The sequence below is a fragment of the Rhineura floridana genome, chromosome 1 (genome assembly GCF_030035675.1).
Source record: "Rhineura floridana isolate rRhiFlo1 chromosome 1, rRhiFlo1.hap2, whole genome shotgun sequence".
Lineage (NCBI taxonomy): Eukaryota > Metazoa > Chordata > Lepidosauria > Squamata > Rhineuridae > Rhineura > Rhineura floridana.
In genome coordinates, this window is record NC_084480.1 from 266971845 (window position 1) to 266996702 (window position 24858).

At 41.8% G+C, this 24858-nt stretch overlaps 1 protein-coding gene, 1 long non-coding RNA gene and 1 other non-coding gene across 3 annotated transcripts in view; 1 reads left to right on the forward strand and 2 right to left on the reverse strand.

Annotated features, from left to right (window-relative positions):
* The window catches only part of MCMDC2 (minichromosome maintenance domain containing 2), a 31893-nt gene extending 17910 nt beyond the window's left edge, over nt 1-13983 (forward strand). The window contains exons 9-15 of the mRNA XM_061600522.1: nt 6521-6758; nt 7080-7282; nt 9026-9195; nt 9528-9707; nt 11613-11755; nt 12674-12783; nt 13744-13983. Coding sequence (XP_061456506.1) covers nt 6521-6758; nt 7080-7282; nt 9026-9195; nt 9528-9707; nt 11613-11755; nt 12674-12783; nt 13744-13910 — 1211 coding nt within the window. The 3' untranslated portion in view covers nt 13911-13983. The remainder of the gene's footprint in view (nt 1-6520; nt 6759-7079; nt 7283-9025; nt 9196-9527; nt 9708-11612; nt 11756-12673; nt 12784-13743) is intronic.
* Nucleotides 12507-17174, reverse strand: LOC133372235 (uncharacterized). The gene is made up of 4 exons (XR_009759469.1): nt 17030-17174; nt 16474-16648; nt 15159-15261; nt 12507-14592 (listed from the first exon to the last, which is right to left on the reverse strand). It is a non-coding gene; the product is annotated as an uncharacterized LOC133372235 (long non-coding RNA).
* Nucleotides 15334-15415, reverse strand: LOC133375997 (small nucleolar RNA SNORD87). Its single transcript, XR_009760380.1, has one exon. It is a non-coding gene; the product is annotated as a small nucleolar RNA SNORD87 (small nucleolar RNA).
* Nucleotides 17175-24858: the final 7684 nt, after the last annotated feature.

The following is a 24858-nucleotide window of genomic DNA, read 5'->3' on the forward strand; positions in this document are numbered from 1 at the left end:
ACAAATATACAAATAGCCTGTACTTAATGCACATTACTGACACTTTGATTTTCATGAGGGCTGATTTACTATGAACCAAGTTCATATGTAGTGAAATTGGGCACCAGATAATCTGATAGCTTTATCACTCATTTAGGTTGCTTATTGGTACACAAGATATATATATATCTGATCCGCATAAATCAAGAAATTGACCTTTAAACCTGTTTTCAAATTATGAAGATGTGGGAACCCATAATTCTTGTACCCCAACAATGTAATCCCTTATGCTAGTTCTCATAAGCCATATCACCTACCCCTGCTAAACTGCAAGCAAACGGGACCACCAAGTCTTACGTTCTCATGGGTGTTATTTTATTTATTTATTTATTACATTTATATACCGCCCCATAGCCGAAGCTCTCTGGGTGGTTTACAGCAATTAAAAACATTAAAGCAAATATACAAATTTTAAAACACAAAAAAATTAAAAACACAATTTAATTTTTTTAAAAAACAATTTAAAAACACATGCTAAAATGCCTGGGAGAAGAGGAAAGTCTTGACCTTGCACCGAAAAGATAACAGTGTTGGTGCCAGGCACACCTCATCAGACAGATTGTTCTGTCTGCAACAATGGACTGGATGAGGGCTAATAAACTGAGGCTCAATCCAGACAAGACTGAGATGCTCCTAGTGGGTGGTTCTTCAAGCACCACCTTCTGGAGCCAACCCGCCAAGTAGAACTACCACCATGCAGTTCCTCCCACTCCCAGTTTTCCCAGAAGGATACCATGGTCGATGGTATTGAAAGCCACTGAGAGATCAAGGAGAATCAACAGAGTCACACTCCCCCTGTCTCAATCCCGACAGAAGTCATAATTTGGGGGCCACCACGGAGAAGGACCTCTCCCTTGTTGCCAGACTCCCAGCTTCCCTCGGAGTAGGCACCCGGAGGAGGGCCTTGGATGTTGAACGTAGTATACAGGTGGATTCATGTTGGGAGAGGCATTCCATCAGGTATTGTGGTCCTAAGCCTTTATAGATTAAAACCAGCACCTTGAATCGAGCTCAGAAACATACAGGCAGTCAATGCAAGCGGGCCAGAATTGGTTTTATATGTTCAAACCGTCTGGTCCCTGTTACCAATCTGGCCGCTGCATTTTGCACAAGCTGCAGCTTCCAAACCGTCTTCAAAGGCAGCCCCATATAGAGCGCATTGCAGTAATCTAACTTGGAGGTTACCAGGGCATGGACCACTGAAGCCAGGTTATCCCTGTCCAGATAGGGGCGTAGCTGGGCCACCAACCAAAGTTGGTAGAAGGCGCTCCGTGCCACTGAGGCTACCTGAGCCTCAAGTGACAGGTGGTTCTAGAACCCACAAGCTACGAACCTGCTTCTTTAGGGCGAGTTCAACCCCATCAAGGACAGGTTGGACATCCACCATCTGGTCAGAAGAACCACCCACTAACAACATCTCAGTCTTGTCTGGATTGAGCCTCCGTTTATTAGCCCTCATCCAGTCCATTGTCGCAGCCAGGCACTGGTTCAGCACATTGACAGCCTCACCTGAAGAAGATGAAAAGGAGAAATAGAGCTGCATATCATCAGCATACTGGTGGCAACGCACTCCAAAGCTCCGGATGACCGCTTCCAACAGTTTCATGTAGATGTTGAACAGCATGGAGGACAGAACTGACCCCTGCGGAACCCCATACTGGAGAGTCTAGGGTTCCGAGCAATGTTCCTCAAGCACCACCTTCTGGAGCCAACCCGCCAAGTAGAACTACCACCATGCAGTTCCTCCCACTCCCAGTTTTCCCAGAAGGATACCATGGTCGATGGTATTGAAAGCCACTGAGAGATCAAGGAGAATCAACAGAGTCACACTCCCCCTGTCTCAATCCCGACAGAAGTCATCATACAGGGTGACCAAGGCTGTTTCTGTGCCAAAGCCAGGTCTGAAACCCAACTGAAATGGATCCAGATAATCTGTCTCATCCAAGCATGTCTGGAGCTGGCGTGCCACCACTCAGGAATGGAACATTTGCTACCAGCCTATAGTTATTAAGATTTTCTGGGTCCAGGGAGGGTCTCTTCCGGAGTGGTCTCACTACCACCTCTTTCAGGCAGCCAGGGACCACCCCCTCTCGCAGAGAGGCATTAATCACTTCCCTGGCCCAGCCAGCTGTTCTATCCCTGCTAGCTTTTATTAGCCAAGGGCAAGGATCCAGCACAGAAGTGGTTGCACGAACCTGTCTAAGCACCTTATCAACGTTCTCAAGCTGTACCAACTGAAATTCATCCAAGAAATTGGGACAAGGCTGTGCTCTGGATACCTCGCTTGATTCGCCTGCTACCTGAGCCTCAAAGTGACAGAGATGGTTCTAGAAGAACCCCCAAGCTATGAACCTGCTCCTTCAGGGGGAGTGCAACCCCATCCAGGACAGGTTGGACATTCACCATCCGGTCAGAAAAACCACCCACTAGGAGCATCTCAGTCTTGTCTGGATTGAGCCTCAGTTTATTAGCCCTCATCCAGTCCATTGTTGCAGCCAGCCACTGGTTCAGCACATTGACAGCCTCACCTGAAGAAGATGAAAAGGAGAAAGAGCTGCGTGTCATCAGCATACTGATGGCAACGCACTCCAAAGCTCTGGATGACCGCACCCAACGGTTTCATGTAGATGTTGAACAGCATGGGGATAGAACTGACCCCTGTGGAACCCCATACTGGAGAGTCCAGGGTGCCAAACAATGTTCCCCAAGCACCACCTTCTGGAGCCGACCTGCCAAGTAGGAGTGGAACCACCGCCATGCAGTCCCTCCCACTCCCAACTCAGCCAGTCTTCCCAGAAGGATACCATGGTCGATGGTATCAAAAGCCACTGAGAGATCAAGGAGAATCAGCAGAGTCACACTCCCTCTGTCTCTCTCCTGACAGAGGTCATCATACAGGGCGACCAAGGCTGTTTCCATGCCAAAACCAGGCCTGAAACCCGACTGAAACAGATCCAGATGATTTTACTACCTTTTACTAAAAACCTTGGAGCAATAATCCTCTTTCCTTTTGTTCTCATACTAACTATGCTTGTGAGAGATGTAGTCTAGAAAAAGAAACATTCCCCCAACCCTGCACCAAGCTAACAGAGAATCCCCCAGAGGAGTATTAACTGAGATATAGGATGCGTAGCACAGGCGGAGAATGGACTATTTCTTTCAGAACAGATTATTTATTTATCTTTGACCAGTGAAATCTCTCTCCCTCTACCACAAAGGTGGCTGAGAGAGAGAGAGAGAGAGAGAGAGAGAGAGATTGGCTACGTTGTTCCACTATCAATCCTCTAGGTGCTGGATATCAGAGTGGGTGTGGCTGAAGTGGAGATTTTTATACTTTTTTTTTTTAAAGAAGATGTTCACCAGCTATCAAGAAGGTGTTCGCCAGCTATCTAGGCTTAAAGCTGAAAATGTGGATAAGTGACAACAACATATTGGGAGAAGAGCAGATAGGATACAAACCAGGATGCTCCACACTTGACCACTGTTTGGTATTGGCCCACTTAGCACACAAACACTCTAAAGCATGAGGAGGCAAACTTTGTACAGCCTTCATAGATCTAAAATCTGCTTTTGATTCTACCTCTCGTGATCGTCTGTGGAGCAAATTAAAACTGCTTTCTATTGAGAAAAGGTTATTGTTCCTGATTCGCTTATTGTACCAAAATACATCTATCCAGGTACGATGTAGCTATCGAGGTCACTTCTCAAAGGAGATCTCCTCCACACGAGGTGTCAGACAAGGGTGTGTTCTCGCTCCCACCCTATTTAACCTATACTTGGCTGATCTTCCTTCTGTCCTGGGAACGACACAATCCCATCCACCCAAGATTGGGCATACAAAAGTACTCATTCTGCTTTATGCAGACAATGCGGTTCTAATTTCCCAAACCCGGCTGGGTCTTAAGAGACTACTCAGTGGCTTTGTGGAATATTGTAAAGATAATTACCTTACAATTAGCTATTCTAAATCTAAAGTAATAGTATTTTCCAGGAGAAAGGTCAGGTACCCTTGGTTCATGGGGAACGACAAAATCAAACAGGTTGACTCCTACAAATACCTGGGTATTTGGTTCCATTAAACAGTCAGCTGGAGAATCCAAGGCAAATATGTTAAGGCCAAAGCTGAGAAAAACTTGGGTGCAATGACCCACTTCTTTTTCACAAAAGGCGGGAAAATTTTGCCAGCAGCAGTACGTGTTTTAAGAACTAAAATAGTCCCGATGATACTCTATGGGGCACCAATTTGGTATCCCTACTTTAAAGGATCACTTGAAGGAATTCAATCCTTCTTCCTTAGATCTATTTTTGGTGTCCCAAGACGTGTTTCTGGAGCTACCCTTAATTTGGAGGCTGGCCTTAACTCTTTAAAATGCTTAGCTTGGATCTATGTCATTTCATTCTGGCTACGCTGCTGTCTTATGCTCACTCAAAACTCATTTACTTCTTAGGTAATGAGAGACCCTCTTAAGCCATCTTGGACCAAGGTGGTGGTGGATAAAGTTGTTTCAGCTGGCCTTTCTCCTTCTGACTTGCTCTCTATGGAATTTGGTAGGGCCAAGGCAATTGTTAAACAGCGGCTAGTGGACATTGACATCCAAGAGCTTCTTGTAGCTGTTTCGGGCCCCTGTTCCCCTCGATCAGTGGGTCTAACAGGTTTCCCTTATAATGATGGGATGCTCTACCTAAGTTGGTTATCTGTACCTAAGTACAGGAGGGCATTTTCTTTGGCCCGATTCAACGCCCTACCTTCTAAACTTTTGGAGGGTAGATATGACAAAACTCCAAGGAATAATAGATGCTGCCCCTGTGATAATGCTGGAGTCTGTTTTACATGTTCTGTTTAATTGTAGGTATTATGAAGCGGCCAGAAAAGATCTTTTATACCCCATTATGCAGTCCCTTCCAGGCCGCTCCCCTGAGTCTCTTCTGCCTGTTTTACTAGAGGGCTCTGACAAGGCAATTACTGGTCAAGTGGCCAAATTTCTGAACTTGGCCATTGTGACCAGACCCTCTAAGATTGTGAATTGTAATTAATTTTATCGTATTGTTTTGATGTCTGCCATAGCTCTGTCACCAAGGAGTCTCATGTTAATATTTTTATTTTTATATTGTATTGTGGTCGGTTGACTGAAATAAAATTATTCATTCATTCACATTTTTTAAAAAGGACAGATGGGGATCTTGGGGGGGTCACAAAAACCTTTTGGCATCACAGAATCAAGCAGGGCACTAGCAGAAGTAGTTGGTAAAAAAAAGTTTTAAGCAAAATATTTAAAGTTAATTTATTTATTTTATTTATTTATTTAGTTTAATTTATATACCGCCCTAAGCCCGAAGGCTCTCTGGGCGGTGTACAAAAAGATAAAAACAAGCACAATATATAAATACAATAAATACAATAAATCAAAAAACAAAACAAACAATAACGAACCAAACAACATCCAAAATACGGAAATGCTGTTTAAAATACACTTTAAAATGCCTGGGAGTATAAAAATGTTTTCACCTGGCGCCGAAAAGATAGTGGATAATGCTGGGGAGAGCACAAAAAACCAGATGGATCACAGTATCACTGGGGAACCTATGGGGATTCAGTAAATTTTTTTTTTTAAATTAACAAATTTGGAGGGGCCTTCTGAAGTGTGGCATAATGTTTAGAGTATTGGACTACGACCTGGGAGACCAGGGTTCGAATCCCCACACAGTCATGAAGCTCACTGGGTGACCTTGGGCCAGTCACTGCCTCTCAGCCTCAGAGGGAGGCAGTGGTAAACCCTCTCTGAATACCGCTTACCAAGAAAACCCTATTCTTAGGGTCGCCATCAGTCAGAGTTGACTTGAAGGCAGTCCATTTCCATTTTGTGAAGCTACAAAAACCTTTTGGCATCACTGTGTGAGACCCATAGAGGCCTGAAAAAGAAAAAGATGCAGACTGTGGGCTGCAATAAACAAAGAATAAAGAGCTACAGAGCTCTGGGCAGGAGTATACAAAGCAACACAGAGATGGGAAACCACAGTGCCCTTCTCAGCCACATCGTTAAAGAAGGACATGGTGGAGAGAATAATCCAGACAGCAGAACCTTGGGAGGCACTGTGGTATGGGGTTTGGGCAAATTATACCCTGTGGAGGGATCCAAAACAATAGCAAAAAGGACCATAATAAAATGGGGTGCTCTCTATGTTTTTGACAACTGCTTTAAACATCAGTCCTAACTTTTATTTGAAAGGAAGGCCCATTTAATAAAATGAGACTGACTTAAGTGTCCACTCTTGCAAATATGAGATGAAATCCTTTTGGATGCTTAGTTGGGAATAATCTGAGTTAACACATAGGAATGCACTCTGATCTCCCCCCCCCCAGTATGTTTTGTCTTGTCTTGGAATTAATTACAAATGGAAGATGTAAAGATATTTGTAAAAAATTTGTAAGTTATGTTGTTTATATGTATAAATTTGGGTTTGGTGTTTATTTTTTTATTAGGCCCTTCCTGCATCAGTGGAAATTTTAAGTATCTCCTTTCCTTGACTTCAAGCTCATGTTGGAGATTTACAGCTCTTCTGGCCAACTGTTTTGCTTCACAAATACTTCCACCAGGCATTTACAACACTCTCAAACTAGCTATATTGCTGAGTCTAGTACAGACAAGTGACAGAGATAACACAACAGCAGATTACCTGGATCTTTTGATAATGACGAATGAATCTCTAACATTAGAGAGGTAACTAAGTCCTCTTTTCTTTAGTAAGTAGATTATCTTCCCCTTTGGAGGGATGGCTGTGTATATTTTATTTACCCTTGTGCAAAGAACTATGTTATGACTGTAAAATTAGCTTCTTTGCAGTTGTTCAATTTCTTCTTTTGCGTTTGCTTTGAGTGAGATAAAATATGTATGCTTCTTTATTCCAAGGACAGAATTATGATTCAATTGAACTGTAATGTCATTTAAACTACAATTAAAATTATTTTTGAAACTGTATGATTTCTATCCCCAAAGCATTACCCACTCGTTACTGAGATATCTACTTATCCCATCATCTAGAGTTATGAATTACAGCATTAGTCTTGTGACCCGGGGCATACGGCACATTCAGTCTGATGTTTTTCCTACTGTGTCCAAAGATAAACATGGAACTGGAACTGCTAGCATTCAGGCTAATAGTGCTTTGCTAGCCAAAGGTGGAATATGTTTCATTGGAGAACTGCCTTCATATAAAAAGGATAAGCTTGAGCAGTTGCAGTCAGGTAAGTCAACGGAAAGTCTTACATGTGCCTAAAATATGGGCACATGTAAGGCACATGTCACCTCAAAGCAAAATTATTTCAGACTTCCAAATGCACTTTGTGTTTAAGACTGCTCTCTAATAGTAGGTTTCTGTCCATCACTATGGACACTTCCACACTAGCAGCTTTTCAGTCATTGCTTCTCTGTTGGAAGTAGACAGAACCACAATCATACTTCAGACAGAGGATCCTCATGTGTGTGTACGTGGCACAGTCACATGGGTGGGCAAATAACAGTGCACCTAAGTACACAATTTTAGCTGAGTGTTGATTTTTAAAATCAACATATGAACTGGATTTTATACCAAATCAGAATGTTTTTACATCCAGTCCAGAATTGTCTAATGCCAGAGGCTTTCCAAAGTCTCTGTTTTTCTACATCACTTTCTGCTTGAACTGTCCATCCTGGGACCTTCTGCATGAATACAATGTACTAAAATCACTAACCCATGATCTCTCCCCAATATTTTAAATAATTTTAAAAACACTTTCATTCAATTGCTATTGCATGGATATTCCAACACAGACATTAATGTAGGTGAAAAGGTTTTGTAATACAATTTAAAATATAAATTAAGGGAAAAAAGTTGCTAAGTTGGTGCTGATCAGAAAGATAATAGTGTAACTGTAAAGGTATGGCAATAAAGTCAACCACCTGATACGTTAGTGCACAAGTCAAAGCTGTATTGCTTGAAAAAGATGGAGTGGTGCCAAGGCAATCTGTACCTGAAGAGATTGCACTACTGTTAAAACACATTTTTTTAAAAAAAGTTGGGTTTGTTGAGCTCCCAAAAGAGATGTTAGGAACCACGGGAATGACATCATGTAAATGCCCCATTAAGAGGAATGGAACAAAGAGTGTTAGTTTCAGAGTAAACAGCTACTTTGGAAGCACCTGATAGCAGCATGTACTACTGGAAAGAGATTCAAGAAAAACTCTGGGTTATCTTCATATATCATATGGATTCACTGAGTGCAGTCTTGCTGTGCAGAATAGTATTTGACATTTCTCATTTTAAAACGTGTAGACAGTATAGTATAAGCATGTCCTACTCAGTTCCTGCAGAAGCACTTTGCTTGCCTTAATCAGAATTCAACCTGTAGAAGTTTTGATATTGCAGAAAGAACAAAACACTAGAATATTTACTATCTGCTAGTGGAGGCATTTTATTGACAAGGATTAATTTTTTAAAATCAATATAAAAAAATCTAGGCTGATACTCAGTTGTGCCTGCCATTTAGTGAAAAGGACTTCTGGTTGTGCAATGGGAATTTCCCTTTCCTCCCTCCCCTGCCCCCTGAGCCGCCTCAAGCCCACCACATTTACTCCAGAGGGTTAGGGGACCCTCTGGAGCAGATTTGGGGGAGGGTACACATGTGGCTGTGGGGGGGAGAGAGAGGAAGGGGGAATCTGTTCGCACAATGTTGGGTAACTTCCCAGCTTCTAAATCAAAATTAAGAAACCTAATTCTTAGATTATCTGTCTTTCTCAGAAATATAGCACATAAATCCTTCCTATGCTGCATTTTGATGTGTAGCACTGACTTCCAGAGTATTCCTATAATTTGAAAATATAGCATGTCAGCTGTCACTCAGATTCTTTAAGACAAGTATACTATGTAGTTTTCATTATTCAAAGCAATATTATAGTGATATCTACGTACGATCAGATTTTAAGCAGTTTTTATTGTCTGGCTTTACAAGTGCTTGAAGGAAGAACTACTACTATATTTATTTCTGGAAAGAAATATGGAGAAGATACTGATCAGCAAGTTATTCTTCCAATTCAAACCAGTTTTTGGTCATTTATTGATGTGGATTTTTCTTCTTCCAAAAAGCATGTTCAAAGAGATAATACTCTAACTGGTCAAATGGTAAGTCATATTGTTTTGCTGTAATTGCACAATGATGTTAATTAAGAATACTTAATAGCTTTTAAAATGACACATTGATCTGCAAATGGGCAGCCATGAAAATGTGGTTTTCCCGTCATTCATTCTATTTTCATCAATGAGTTGACTATAGCGAATGTGTATTTGTTAAATAGTTCAAAAGTTCTAAATGAAATGTTTAAAAATATTTCTCATAAAAACATTGAACTATACATTTTTTGATTCCCATAGTGCCAAATAATTAAGATTTTGGTTTTGTTTTGAAACCACATGACGTTCTGTTCTGAAATTGCTTTTGTTTTTATTTTGACTAGGACTTAAGCTTTATTTCAGCTAACCTTATAGATGCTTTTGGGCTTTTAATACACTGCAGTGAATCACCATTTTCCAATTCAGTTCTTCCTGTTGTGAATCACATTTTAAAAAAGGCTATCAATCCAAAAGAAGCAGTTTACACAGTCTCTCAACAATTCAGAACACAAGATTACAAGAAGGTAATTAGACATTAGGAGTTACACCAAAAGAGTGTAGCTGGTTGACAAACTGCTGTTTTAGCAATCATATTTCAAATGTTGTGGGGTTTTTTGGGGGGGTCACTTTTGTTCTTTTGCCATTTTGGCCTCTTGCTTCAGATCCTATTCTGAAGATAATATACTATTATCAATTCATAGGAGTAGCCAACTTCCTCCAAAACATAAATTGTCTGAGACATACGCAGTTAGGAACACAGCCTTACATTGAGTCAGAGCCTTGGTTCATCTAGCTCAGTACTATCTACAATGGCTCTCCAGGATTTCAAGCAGAGGGTGGCTAGCATCCAAAAGAGAAACCAAAAAAGGGGTCAAAGACCAAGATGCTGGAAAATAGGAACTTTTATTATAGATAAAACCCAACGTGTTTCAGCCTGTTATCTGCAGGCTTTCATCAGGGGCTATGGTAAATCAAACAAAAGGGACAAGTTAACTCTACACACATATAAAATCATACACACATACATAGTACATATAAGTCTTTAGGACAATCTGATACTCACATAATGGCTTATAAGATTATATGTATGATTTTATATATGTGTAGTTAACTTGTCCCTTTTGTTTGATTTACCATAGCCCCTGATGAAAGCCTGCAGATAACAGGCTGAAACGCGTTGGGTTTTATCTATAATAAAAGTTCCTATTTTCCAGCATCTTGGTCTTTGACCCCTTTTTTGGTTTCTCCAGGATTTCAGACAGGGAGGCTTATCTCAGCCTACCTGGAGGTGCCAAGGATTTAACCTGGGACCTTCTGCATGGCAGATACTCTACTGCTGAACTACAGTTCTTTAGTTATTAAAGGACCTTTCCTACAACCTAGTTTGTCTATATTTTGATTGAACAAGGATGTGGGGAGCCATCCTGCTCTGGTTGGCTTTTTGTGTGTATACTTCAAAGGTGTAGTTGTTCAGGGACTCAGGAGGTCTTAGACCTGTTACTTTTCTGGGAGCAAAGTCCCAGCAGGGTCCCTCTGTCTCTAGCATCCTACACAATCAGCATGAAAGGGGTGTTAGCCACTGAGAAGAGTCTTCTAACATGCTTCTTCACCTTTCCTGCTGATTGGAGCTAATCAGAGAGAATGGAGATAAGTCAGCCACTGAGAAGGCTCCCCTTTCATGCTTATGGGCCTCTAGGGACATTTGTTGTGGGAGAAAGTATTAACAAGGATCTTATTCTCAACCCAGCAACAAAAGGCGAGAGAGGGGCTGGGACTATCATGGTGGAACCCTGCACTTCTGAATTTGCCACTACACTACTGGTGCACTTTATTCACTCCAGGCAACTGATTTCAATGTCCCACATTCACAATGAGAATGAGACTTTTCTTTCACCCTATCTCCCACCACATCTTTTATAGTGCTGGGAAGGCCAACAGTGACTTCACACTCTTATTATACAAGTAAGAAGCCATGAGAGTATTTGACCCTGTGCCTTGAAGGGCACCAGAAGTCTCCAGCATACATATGAGCTTGTAGTTAAGGGAACACTTTCAAATTTGCAACATTTATCCATGAATCAGCACTGTTCAGCTGTTGATAACTAGTCAACTATCTGAGGTTTCACTGTGACTGGTGTGAACTTTCTTAAGTACTTCTGAAATATAGTACTTTAGTATATTAGTTTTATGCAAGTTTATAAATAAATTCACAGCATTTTTTTTCAGATTGTTTTAAAATTATTTTCTTTAAGGTGAAAAAGTATCAAGAATAATGAATTGACGAATTATTTTTCTGAAAATGGGGTCTTGGAAAATACTCTAAAAAGCACTGTACAACTGAAATTTAAAGATCACTAGTATATCTTTCTAACGTTTTTATTTACCACAGAATTCATAAACAAATAAAATAATTTATATCGTCCTTTTAGTTCCTTGCTTTCTCCAAGAATTTGCATGTGGAACTCTGTTCAGAAGCAGAAAGGCTGATTCATGGCTACTACTTAGCAAGTCGCAGAGTAAGAACACATCCTGTTAATGGATCAAGTCTCTCAGGAACTGCACTGAAAATCTTGTAAGGTTTCATTTACATATTAAGTACATGTTGCTAAAGTGTTCATCCTCAAAATTTAGCCTTTTAATCGTAAGTAATCATGCCAAACCCAAACCTGACGGCTGTGCCAAACTATCTTTTTTACCAAAAGCTGGGAAAGAACGTAAAGATGGATCATTCCACAAATCACTATGTTCCTTATCCTTAGCCATGTCGGTTGCACAATACATAATTATATGCACCTTAGCCTGCTTCACAAATGTCAGTTCTTATGTTCCTGTCTATCACTTATGGAGGAAGTGCTTATACATTTTCTTGGGAATCATTCAGCATCCTCAGAAGAAATGATTCATATTAGGCATGGGATTAAGTTTCAATTTCTTAAATTTCACCAACATGTTTTGTGTTAATCTATACATGCAATTTCAAGTAGCATTACACTAAGATTTTATTAAAAAATTAAAAGTTTAAGAGCTGGAATAGATCCCCATTTTGTTTCAGAATCTGATGTATCAGCTGAGAATTTGAGACTCTCGTAGCCAGTTTTTAGAGAAGCATCCGCTCCTTCCAAACCCCTACACAAATACTAATTCTGATACAGGCACCCACATCTCTGTTCGTGTAATACAGGCAGATCTGTATATATGCTATATGTTGATTAACAGAACTGCAGGGAGAGGGGATTTATCTTGCATAGTATCCTAGAAATATTTTGGCCACTGTGGCTCCATCTCCATCAGCCCAAAACTACCCCTCTCATTTGTGCTAATGATTGGTTAGAATTTTTTATTCAAAAATACACATGCTTCACTTCCCTCCAGACAGGTCACTGTAGCAGCTACATATCTCTATGATGTGTAAAGGCTGCAAAAAACATACAGTTATTAATGTTGTACAGCTGATTTAAAATTAACCATTAAACTTATCTTTGTATTTTAGGATTTCACTGTCTAAAGCACATGCTAAGCTGAGTTTAAGGACAAAAGTAGTTGAAGAAGATGTTTTGATTGCTGTATTATTATTTGAATCATCTCTCACTTTAAAACATGGTAAAGACTTTTTAAACTGAACTTTTCTTAATTAGATCTCTCTAAAAGTTCACGTAAAATCCTTAAACGTGCTGTTTTATGGTTGGCTGAAAAGCAGAGCCCATCAGATACCAAACAGTAGGTAAGGTTCTGTTTGCGGCACCCCAGGTCTCATTTATATATATTTCTTTGCTGCCTTGTGTGCTGACATAACCATCTGCTGGAGGCTACAGTGGGGGCATTGGCAGAAAAAAGACACTTGAAGTTCCTGTTCTTTTTGGTTCCTATAAAGAATGCATCCAGTGTATCACTTAGTCTGGTTTTCTGGGATTAGTTTCAATTATTGCAACTCAAGGATGGGACGACCTCACAATTCCAGACACACCTGGAAGGGTACTGATTAAGTGGACCCATTTCAATTGGATGTTCAGTGGGATTTTAGACTGCTTTCGTCGCAGTGATTGATCTAAACTGGGATTTGGATGGGGTGCATGCTCCTCTATTAGCTCCCTAGGACCTTTCAGCAACTCCAGCTGGGTTGGGACTTGAGGGTTAAGGGTTCCCCACACCTGCTTTTAATGCATTGGCTTTGACAGGATCCAAGATTTCATTTTATGAGATTGTGTAAATCTTACTGTGCTAGATTCCGCTAAAATGTTCAGTCTTCTGCCCTTAAAAGAAACATCTTAAAATGGGAATATTTATTATAGTGCAGGTATGGACACAGTATGAGTGAGGCTAATTAAAACCAGTTATTATTGTGCATACTAAAAATCTTAACATTTGAAAGTAGTTCTAGAATATTGAGAAATTTTCTACCCATCCTTCTTGTGTTCAGAAATCTGACAGGGATGGCTATAACTAGATTGGGGTTTCTATTTGAAATGTCCATTGATATCAATCAAACTTTCACGGATACTTGAGCATTGTAGCAGTTTGAGGAAATTATACAAGTTTACTCTTCTGCTTTCATTATCATAGGTGCTTCTGTGTTTTGTGTGGCCCCAAATGCTGTGTTTCCATTTGAACTCAATAGTGAGAACTCTCTGGATCAAAGGGATATTTACCTACTGCAGTGCCACAAACAGCTGAAACAGTTCATTGCTACATATGGACCTGCTACACATGTTCTTAGTAATGAAGTTTAGTATCTCTTTGAAAAATCAAGTCTATTCTCAAGTATTTTTAAAGATATACTTCAATGTATAAATAGTTGTAAGATCAGTTCATACATTTCTTAATGTTTGTCATACATACATTTTAATGGTCAGTAAAACTGATTTTCCCACTGTCACCTTTTACCTTAGCAATATACCCAAATACAGGATATGAAAACATGAAAAATTAAGAAACTTTACTTGAAAATGCACTTCTACTTCTCTCATAATCTACCGTTTACATTATAAAAACACACAAGATTCTAACTAAGGAAAGGGAAATTAACAGACTAGTTACTGCAAAAAAAATCAGGCATACAATTGTTGCTACCCTGATTGTAACAAAGAATGCTGGAGGTAGAAAAAAGGAACACTTTCCATTTTGTGAAGAGATGACCATAGTTAGTGTTATGGCCTCCTAATTTTTATGAAAGAACAAGAGGAACCTTTACTATAAATGTCTAAAAAATGTATGCAAAGCTACTCACTCGTACTATAAAGCCTTTTGAGAAAAAAGTGCTATACAGAAAAAGAACCTCTTGGAAAAATTGAAGGGTTTTCATTGTCTTGAATAAGTATCTTGCTCTAGAAACAGTATCAACCCACAAACATTTTAATGTTATACATTAATTTTAGAAAAAACAGCAGATCTGCCAACTATCTTCTTAACATCCTGCAAAGAAAAATAGAAATTAGTGTATCGAATCAAAAAGTTGCCAATTATTTTCAGTGAGAAACGTAAGAATTACCACCCTTCTAGAAATTTCTTCAAAGTTGACATCTTTGTGTTGTGTCCAATCAAATTAGAGACCCATTGAAATCAATGAAATTATTTTTGTCCATTGATTTCATTGGGTCTGTTCAGAGTATGGCTTAGTGGGATATAACCCTTTGTTCTCCATTAGGAGAAAAAATTAAAAATGGTTGCAAACATGGCAAATAAATTTCAAATATTTGTGTTTCAAGGATTGAATCAAATTAAAAAAATACTGAATTTCAGGCATTATTAACAATTGCATCCGGCAGGCCATTGTGAAAACAACATAGATACACCTGTTCTTATCCCTTTAGCATTCAAACAAAATGACTCCCTTTCATAATTTACGCAGTTTAATTTTGTTTACTGTTAACTCAATTTTTTTTATCTTTTACAAAAAAGTCATTCTTTGTCATATAGCATTTGCAAAATACTCAACTTTCGCTTCTTATAAATGGATTACAAGTTTAATAGAGAACTACCTCAATCTCTCAAGTAGCACTTCATGGATGAAAACAATTCAACAGTCCGGTCTCATTTGTGAATATATCCAAATTGAGGAAGGTGCACAATCGAAAACATTCACTGCAACAAAAATAATTAACAGAACTTTACAATGTTCTGACAAATCAGGTTATTTGGTCTATATAAAGCTTTACTGGCATCTCAGAATTAGGAAAAACACATCAATATGCATTCAGATGGGTAAACGGCAAAAGAAAATCATCACTGTGCCAGCAATGCCATTTTGTAAGATCTATACCATAAAAAACAGTATTTCCTATTTTAAAATATTTTCCATGTTTTATATTTTCTTGCAAAGTTAACACTATTGCTAGTTTTCAGATGTAGGAAACAAAATGTATACATAACATTTTCCATATTATTATCACTGCGGGTAATATCTCCACATATCGTGCGAAGGCAAGAATGTTTTTGAAGTCAAGACTAGGGGCGTCAGGCCCCTCCCACTCTCCAGTTCATTCTTGCCTTCCTACGAACAAGATTGAGATTTCCATAGCGTAGCATTTAGACTAAGTCTTTTGTGTTTGTTTGTGCATCTGTCTGACAGGGTGTGAGGGTTTTGTCGTTTGTGTATATCCAATTGCTTCCCTTCCCTCTGTCTTGTATTTCACACTGTTGAAATTCTTGCGGATTTCCCGGGGGGGGGGGTTTTCCTTGCCCGGGCCGTTTCCTTTTCCCGGCTTTTTAGCCTTGGAGCTTAGAGAGACCGCGGCTGCGTTTCTCTCCGTTTTCAGCGGGAGCTTGCGGCGGCAGCTCCCTGCTTCACCCCTCGTTTGTGTCGTTCCCTCCCGATTCACTCTCAGGAGGTCGTCTGTTTCGCTGCCTTCCCGGGCTTAGCCGCAGCGTTTTGCCTCGCGGACGTACCATTAAAATTCCCTCCAGGAGCCTGCGGCTGCGGCTCTCACCTTGGAGATTTTTTATCCGATTAACTGCCTCACCCAGACTTGTGGCCTTGAGTTCTCGCAGCGAAAGTCTCTAGGCGGCGGCGGCGGCTGCTTCCACTACCGGTCCCTTAGCTGCTACGGTACTCGCTATTACGAGCCGCGATTGCGTCTCAGGCACGCCCATCGCACGCCCTTGAGACTGTGCTAGGCAGTATTTTCGATCAGTTTGCTGTCGCCTCAGCGTCCATTACCTTTCATATAGAGGCGCTTCCGCCATTTTAAGTGTCCTTTCTCCCTCTCCCTTAACGGGCGCTATCTTGTTTGTCCCGTTTATTTCCCGCCCTTTTTTTTTTCGTTTTTTCCTGACCTAAATAAGGGGGCTTCTTACCTTGACCAGGCTTTCTTGTATGTGAGTTTTCAAATAGGACTAGTTAGCTCTACAAGAGCTCCTCTCTCACCGACTTGTACTGCTGCCTATTGCAACATTGCTCTCTGCAGCTACTGATTGTACCTCCGCTGCTTTTTGCCCTGCACAACTCGTGGCGTCGCCCAGCCAGTTGCTCCTGTATAAAAAACAAACTTATTTGAACTGTACATTCTGCCCCCTCTGTGGCCGTGTACCAAGCCTGAAGTCTAGTCTGCATTTTATTGACGCTGTACATTCTGCCCCCTCTGTGGCCGTGTACCAAGCCTGAAAACTAGTCTGCATTATATTGAGGCTGATACCATAGTGCATTCTGCCCCCTCTGTGGCCGTGTACTTAGCCATCTGCCAGTGCATTCTGCCCCTGCTGTGGCCATGTACTGCACCCAAAGTGAATATAAGATGGCGGAACAGCCAGACATGGCTCAGACAGCCAAGCCACAACTATCTAAGGCAACTAAGACTAAGCATGCTAAAGCAAGCACTGGCTAAGAACAAACATCTATCCAGCCACAACAAACCCAAGCATCCATGCTATGCTTCTGTTCCAAACACCACCTCAGCAGCCCAGGAACAGCTAACTGATATATTTCGTTCCCCCGCTGTTTCTTCTGACGAGGAGGACTTTGCTGGCTTTCCTACTCAGCCAACACTTAGCCAGCCTCCTCCCATGTTGCCGCCCAGGGCTTATCCTCCGGCTCCGCCCACTGAGCCACCTAATCAGGCACAACTATCTGCCTCAACGGGGCTACAGCTGTCAAAGGATTTTCTTTTGCAACTTCAGGGCATGCTGGCATTTTTCACTCAAATGCAGTCACCACCACAAGTTCCTGCCATACATCAATGCACTATGGATCAACGTGTATGTCATAAGGCAACTCCTTCCTGCTCCCCAAATCCTTTTTGATGTGGCTAGAGGCAGATGTACTGATGATGCTTCGTTTGGGGAGGAGTCAACCTTTGCTGATCATGCTGAAGGAGACGACTGGAGTGCCTATTCGGAACATGAGGAGGATACATCGTATGGCTTGTTTAATGCCTCAGATTATCAGCCTCTAGCTCGCAGGGTAATTAACGCCCTTGGTCTCACGACTCTGAAGTTGGTTCCTAGTTCCCAGTTCCCAGTTCCTTATTTGTGTGAAATTTCAGTCACTAACAAAGAAGAAAAGTTGACAGCTACAGCAACATCAAGCCAAATTTAAAATGCCCCTGAACCCCAAAATAAATAATGGGGTACCCTGTATGATATATCGCTGTAATCAGGAGACTCTCGCTGTCAAGACCGACAATAAATTTATACAATCAAAATCATCAGGATCCCGATATTATCATAAATACATAATGATGTCATAAAATCATAAATCATAAGTAACTGGGGATACACACCCCAAACTCTGCTCTGGGCCAGGACAAATCATACACCCCAGGAAAGGGGAGGGTGTCCCCTACAAGATTCCACTGAGTCCCGTCCGGCCCAGAGCTTCTGCTGGGCACCAGACACTCACGAGGGCATCTATGCAAAATCGAACTGGACAAAAACATACAGGAAAAAATAAGTAACTGGGGGTACACGACCCAAAATCTGTTCTGGGCCAGGACAAATCTTATACCCCAGGAAAGGGGAGGGTGTCCCCTACGAGATGCCACTGAGTCCCATCCGGCCCAGAGCTTCTGCTGGGTGCAGGGCACATGGGAGGGCATCTATCCAAAATCAAACTGGACAAAAACTTACAGGAAAAAATAAGTAACTGGGGGTACACGCCCCAAAATCTGCTCTGGGCCAGGACAAATTGTATACCCCCGGAAAGGGGAGGGTGTCCCCTACAAGATTGCACTGCATCCCGCCTGGCCCAGAGCCCCTGCTGGGTGCAGGGCACATGGGAGGGCACCTATCCAAAATCAAACTGGACAAAAACTTACAGGAAAAAATAAGTAACTGGGGGTACACGCCCCAAAATCTGCTCTGGGCCAGGACAAATCATATACCCCAGGAAAGGGGCGGGTGTCCCCTACAAGATTCCACTGCGTCCCATCTGGCCCAGAGCCTCTGCTGGGCGAAGGGCACATGGGAGGGCATCTATCCAAAAACAAAGCAGACAAAAACATACAGGAAAAATATGTAACTGGGGGTACACACCCCAAAATCTGCTCTGGGCCAGGACAAATCATATATCCCAGGAAAGGGGAAGGTGTCCCCTATGAGATGCCACTGCGTCCCGCCCGGCCCAGAGCTTCTGCTGGGCACCAGACACTCACGAGGGCATCTATGCAAAATCGAACTGGACAAAAGCATACAGGAAAAAATAAGTAACTGGGGGTACACGCCCCAAAATCTGCTCTGGGCCAGGACAAATCATATACCTCCGGAAAGGGGAGGGTGTCCCCTTCCAGCTAGCATAACAGCTCATTCAACAAGGTCAGCGGCCACTACGGCTGCTTTTGTTACCAATGCTCCTGTTGCTGATATTTGCAGAGCGGCTGTGTGGTCCACTCCACACTCGTTTATAAGGCATTATAAAATAGATTGCTATGCCTCTGCTGTCGCTTCTTTTGGCAGACGAGTGTTGCAACAGGTTCTTAATGATGATTAGGATGTGGGTGGTCCCTCCCTGTTGGGCTGCTTTGGTACATCCCACAGTGATGGCCGACCTCATATGGAAAATGGACCATTGGTCTCACCTGAAGGGTGATTTTCATATGAGGGAGGCCATCACGACCCTCCCAGTTGGAGGATACCTAGATATTTTTCTAAAGTGTTATATATTATTGTTACGCTATTGTAAGTCAAGACTGTTAGTTTTCTAATCTCGCTATGTTGGAGTCACGTTATTCTGAATGTTACTATGGTGTTATTTTCCTGCTGGCAGGCCTGTTGGCCTTGTTCTTTTATTTTTAGATATTTTTCTTTAGACTCGCTGCGAATGAACTGGAGAATGGGAGGGGCCTGATGCCCCTAGTCTTGACTTCAAAAACATTCTTGCCTTCGCACGATAGGTGGAGATATTACCCGCAGTGATGGCCTCCCTCATATGAAAATCACCCTTCAGGTGAGACCAATGGCCCATTTTATTTGTTTATAAAAATATTTGCATACTACTATTTCATTTAAAAACATCAAAGCAGTTTACAAGTAAAAAACCCTGTATAGTAAAAACCATTAAGCATACAGTAAAAGCTAAGCTCAACTATTGCGAAAAGACACCTTCTTAATTGCCTGCTGAATTTCTGTTAGCAGAGCATTCCTAAGAACTGGGCCAATGACACTGAAGGCTCAATTTCTTGATCTTGTGTGGATGCTAAATGAGTGTCTCCAACTTGGGGGGCGACCACGGCTGCTCCTGCAGATGATCTCGGTGACTGAGCTGGGATATAAAGGTTCAGGTGGTTCCTAAGGAACCCCAGACCTCAGTTGTTCAGGGCTTTGTAAATTAATATAAGGACCTTCAACCTGGCTCAGTAATAGATGGGAAGCCAGTACAAATGTTTCAAGAGTGGTGTCAGGCTGTCGGCCATGTGCCCTCATCAACAGTCTGTCCGCTATATGAAGTGATTTAACCTCCTACCAATATCTACTGAAGAGGATTCTTGTACAAGTCAATTTAAAAACCAAACCAAACCCACGCATCTACAGAAAACTAGATTTACTAAAGCACATGATCCTTGCTCTTGGTTAAGATTCTAAAAAGCAGCACTTACTGATATCTGAACTTTTAAGTGCCAGCAGGTCATCTTGGCAGATCTAAACAAAAAGAAAAATAAAACCTTTGGAAATACACAGTTGACAATACTATTTATGGAAACTACAGGCGTAATTAATTATTTGGCTTATTCAGAATTTGTCTATCTCAAATACAACTATTTTCAACATACCACAAAGCACAAAACCAGTGAAGAGGTTCTTAAGAAAAAATAATTTTATCATTCAGAAAATAATTTTCACAGTTCTTTAGGAACTTGTTAGCCATGGATTTTTTTTATTCTATTTCTTGCTCATGGAAAGGATGGTGTTCATCATGTGCAAGATGCTAGTTGGGTGTTTCAGAGCCATCACAGGTCAATCAGCACAAGATGCAAGGAGCTTGTTGATTAACTACAAACCTGACCCTGCCTTTGTTGTTCTGCCAAAGTTTCTATTATTGCATGTAAACGCAGAGGTTAGAAACTATTACTGGTATTCCCCCAGGCCGTAGGGATTTGAGGTTCATAGATCTTTTATGGTGAACTACAAAGGCCTAATTCTTTAGAGCACCCTTAAAGAATTCAAGAACAGCTAGAGCACAGGGATAACTGCTTAAGTGTGCAGTGATTCAATTCTGGCCTGGAAATAGAACGGATGACTAAACTTAATCCACAGATTTATCACTCACATACAAAAATCTAATAAAAATGTTAAAAAATTGGTCACTCAGCTGAGAGTTGTAATTTGCGTGAGTCCCTGTGGCTTAAAGCAGCATACTACTACACTACTTGAAGCATGAAGAAGGTAGTATTGCACACGTATGTCTTTTTGTGACTAAAAATTCAGTGATCTGATGTAAAGATCCAGACTTTGCACTCTCCGAATGGAAGAGCTTGTGATGCCCTTCCCTGGCTCTCCCTGTCAGGTTCCTACCTGCTCGTGGCTACTGCCTGTCACTAGGCACCACCAGGGACTCCACCAGTCCGGACTGTCCTTTTTTATGGTTTCTCTCTCCGCTCTAGCATAGACCTCACCAGATCCCCCTGCTAGGCAGCACCACCAGTCACGTCCTATAACCAGTATCCCCAGAGACTCTGCCTGAGTCTCTCTCAATCAGGTTACCTCTGTGACTGCGTGCTTAAGTTGTCCCAATCCCTTTGATCTATACAGAATGCATATAATTCTGGTTTGCTCTGGATACTTGTGGTGATATATTCTTCCCTTCACCGCTGCCACCATTTGTTACTGTTACCCTTCAGCCTTGGTATTTACCTTACCCTCCCTTCTGGTCTGTGAAACCCCAGCCAAGGATCAGGCCTTTGGTAAACCAAATAAGTATTTATTAAATAACAGAGATAACAAGATTTCTTTATAAAGGCACATAAGCATATGGTTTCATCTATTACTATGATACTTGACTTATCATAAACCAGAACTCCCACTCTCTCTTTTTCCACACTCTCCTGACAAACACCTCCCAACTCCACCAAAACAACCCACTCACGTCCACCCAGATTCAACTGTCATCCTTCCATTTATACTCTCAGCCATCCAAACACTCAGCCAATCATCCAGCATTCTACTGCTCATTTACTCCCCCCTCCTCTTTCATTCCACTTACCACATATCTTCTATACAAACAGCACTTACTATATATACATTAATACAGGAACATCACAGAGCTCCTTTCATCAATGGAAGGCTTTTGGTCCAGCGGAGTGATCCCAATTCTGGGCAGGAGCAACTATGGCAGATTTCCCTCTGCTGTAGTTTTAGAAGGGACAAGGGGCAACAGGGAAATCAGCAAAAGTAGTCTCCCACTCCTTCCACCAGGGGCACATCCTAACAATGGAATCTCCACTCAGTGGGTGCTCCCTCTGACAGGAACAAAATCTGGACTCAAGCTAACATGTCTGTTGCGCTCAATCGCTGTTGCATTTGAAGCATATCACAACTACCCATACCACCCAGAATATTTTGCCAAACTTGACTCAACCTTTCAGATATACATTGGCTGGGATGTGGCTAATGAGATTCATCCTACTTGTAAGACCCATGTACATGAACAGCAAGGCACTCCCACTTCTATTTCCTCTACTTGACTAAAGAGTGGAGAAGAGCAGATGGGACTAAAAAATAGGACTCTACCTATACTTTACTGTTGGTTGGCTGGTCCATTGAAGAGTATTTATTTCCTAAGATAAGAATTTATTTGCCCTTGGAAACTGTAGTTATGTCTTAGTTTAGCCACTAAGAAGATTTTAAAAAGAGTTTGATTACTCTAGCTCCTATATATTTTTTTCCAGTTTTGTGTGCTTTAATAATCAAGAAAACTAATATATGCAGCATTCTCAAGGGTTCATGGTTATACCTTGCTGGCTGAAACAAGTAACACACAAACTGATTATGAAGCCAATGGGTATAAACATCTGACAAGAGACTGAGAAGACAAAAGGGACTGAGAAGCACATCCAACAATTTGATTCCAGTTCCAAAAATCATTATTATTATTTCCATGTATAGACCGCTTACTATCTAAAAGATCTCAAAGCAGTTTACAATAGAATACACAAGGTACAATTTAAAAAATATATCAAATTAATTTACAAAGCAAAATACATAAGCAATATCCATATACATAAACGAGTTAAAAATAATTTCAATTTAATGTACAATTTCTTGCTTTAACCATATTTTCTACTTAGGCTGCAATGGTTCTTGTGAAGGGAAACCCCAGGACAACGGGATACATCAGAAACCTCTGATATTATAAGGGGAGATCCAGTGTCTCTGATACAGTCAAAAAGGGGGAATGTCGGTGGTGGTTTGGCACCACATTGGGAGGTGGACCATGAAACAGCTTGGCTGTTGGGGAAGGGGGGGGGTCTTTCTGTAAAGTTTAAAAAAATTTACAGAGATGCCATGTTTCGAAAGAATAAACACTTCCTTTTTTAGTCTTTCCTATTTGATAAGTATAATATATGAACTAAGATTTAAGGATTACAACTTCCAGCTTTGTGAACAAGCACACCATATTCCCTACAGGGTCAGTTAAAACTATTTCCTGGTATCATCAAGCCAAAACCTCAATAAAATAGAATTTCGAGACTGAAATAGATTGCTACAGTGAAGAGGTCATGGGTCAGGGTTATAAGATAACTCTCTAACCAATCTCCCCACTGACAAAGAGGCAATTTATCATTACAGCTGGGACATCCAGCTGATGCTACTGATTTATGAAGACATCTTCTACAGTAATGATCTTTAGCTGTCTAATTCATCATCATTCAGACAACTTGGCAGACTGGAAATAACTCAAAATAATCAATACTGGAAGTACATTTTAACTGTTGTGTTTTCAACACACCACCTAATTAAATTCTGCAAAATATATACAAAGAGAAAGAGGACCTGGCAATGTCACATTAAGTTAAAAGCAGACATTTTCCATAGGAGGAAGTTTGAGATTATTGATAGCGTAGCTTATAGATAAGTCTTTCATTTTTTGTGTGACAGGGCGGGAGATTTGTGTGTGGTTCTGTACGTCCCTGTCTTGTCTTGTTTTTCAAACCTTTTGTTTTAAATCCAGTTGTTATCCCTGGGGAATTTCTTTGGAGGGTTCTAATTTTCCCGTGGTTTTTTCCCCAGTAAGTTGCCTGACGGTGCTTCAGAGAGACCGTGGCTGTGGGTCTCTCTTCCCAGACGGCGGCCGCAGCCTTGCCACAAGAGTTTGCAGCTGCAGCTCCCTATCTAGCCGAACGGCGTTGTCTGGGAGACCGCGGCTGCGGTTCTCCCTTCCTACGCTGACTTACCCCTGTAGCTTGCCGCTACAAATCCCTGACTTACTGATCGGCGATTCTGGGAGACCGCAGCTGCGGTTTTCCCTCCCTCAGCAGGCGGCTGCAGACTTAATCCGGGAGCTTGCTGCTCTCTGCCTCGCGCCGCCTCTGTCTCTCTTTTTTCCACTCGGGAGCTTGCTGCTCTCTGCCTCGCGCCGCCTCTGTCTCTCTTTTTTCCACTCGCTGCCTATTTTTGCGGCAGCTCCAGAGCCTGCGACTGCGGCTTTCTATTTCAGTGTCCCTCCTGCTTGGGCTTCCTGCTCTGCTCCGCTGCTAGTTTCGTGCCTTTACGGCTTACCGCCTAACCCAAGAGCCTGCAGCTGCGGCTCCTTTGTCCCCTCGTTCGTTTGGTTGCCGCCTCCCCGCTTACTGCCCTGGCTGTTTTCTCGAGGCGGTTACTTCTGAACTTCCCCTCCAGGAGCTGCGGCTCCCCCTTCCTTCTCAGCGGCTTTTATCAGTTAGCTTGCCTTCGCCGTGATGCTCGCTAGGAGTCGGCGGCTGCGGCTTATTTCCAGTTTTAACTGTCTCAGCCAAACCGCTACGGGGATTTTGCTGGCCGCCCTGGCAGAGTCTAGAGCCGCGATTGCGTCTCTCAGCTCCGCCGCTGTACAACGTAGTTGAGGCTGTCCTCTTCAGTTAAATTTTCTGGTCAGCCCCATTTCAGCTTCCGGGTGCTCCTCAGTGTCCGCCATTGCTTCTTCCCCGTCCCTCCGCCAATTTTGATTGAATTTTTTCCCGCTCTTCTTACGGGCGCCATTTTGTTTGTCCACTTTTCCCGCTCTTTCTGTTAACTGTTCAGTACTCAGTCTAACCTCCAAGGGCAGTGGACAGC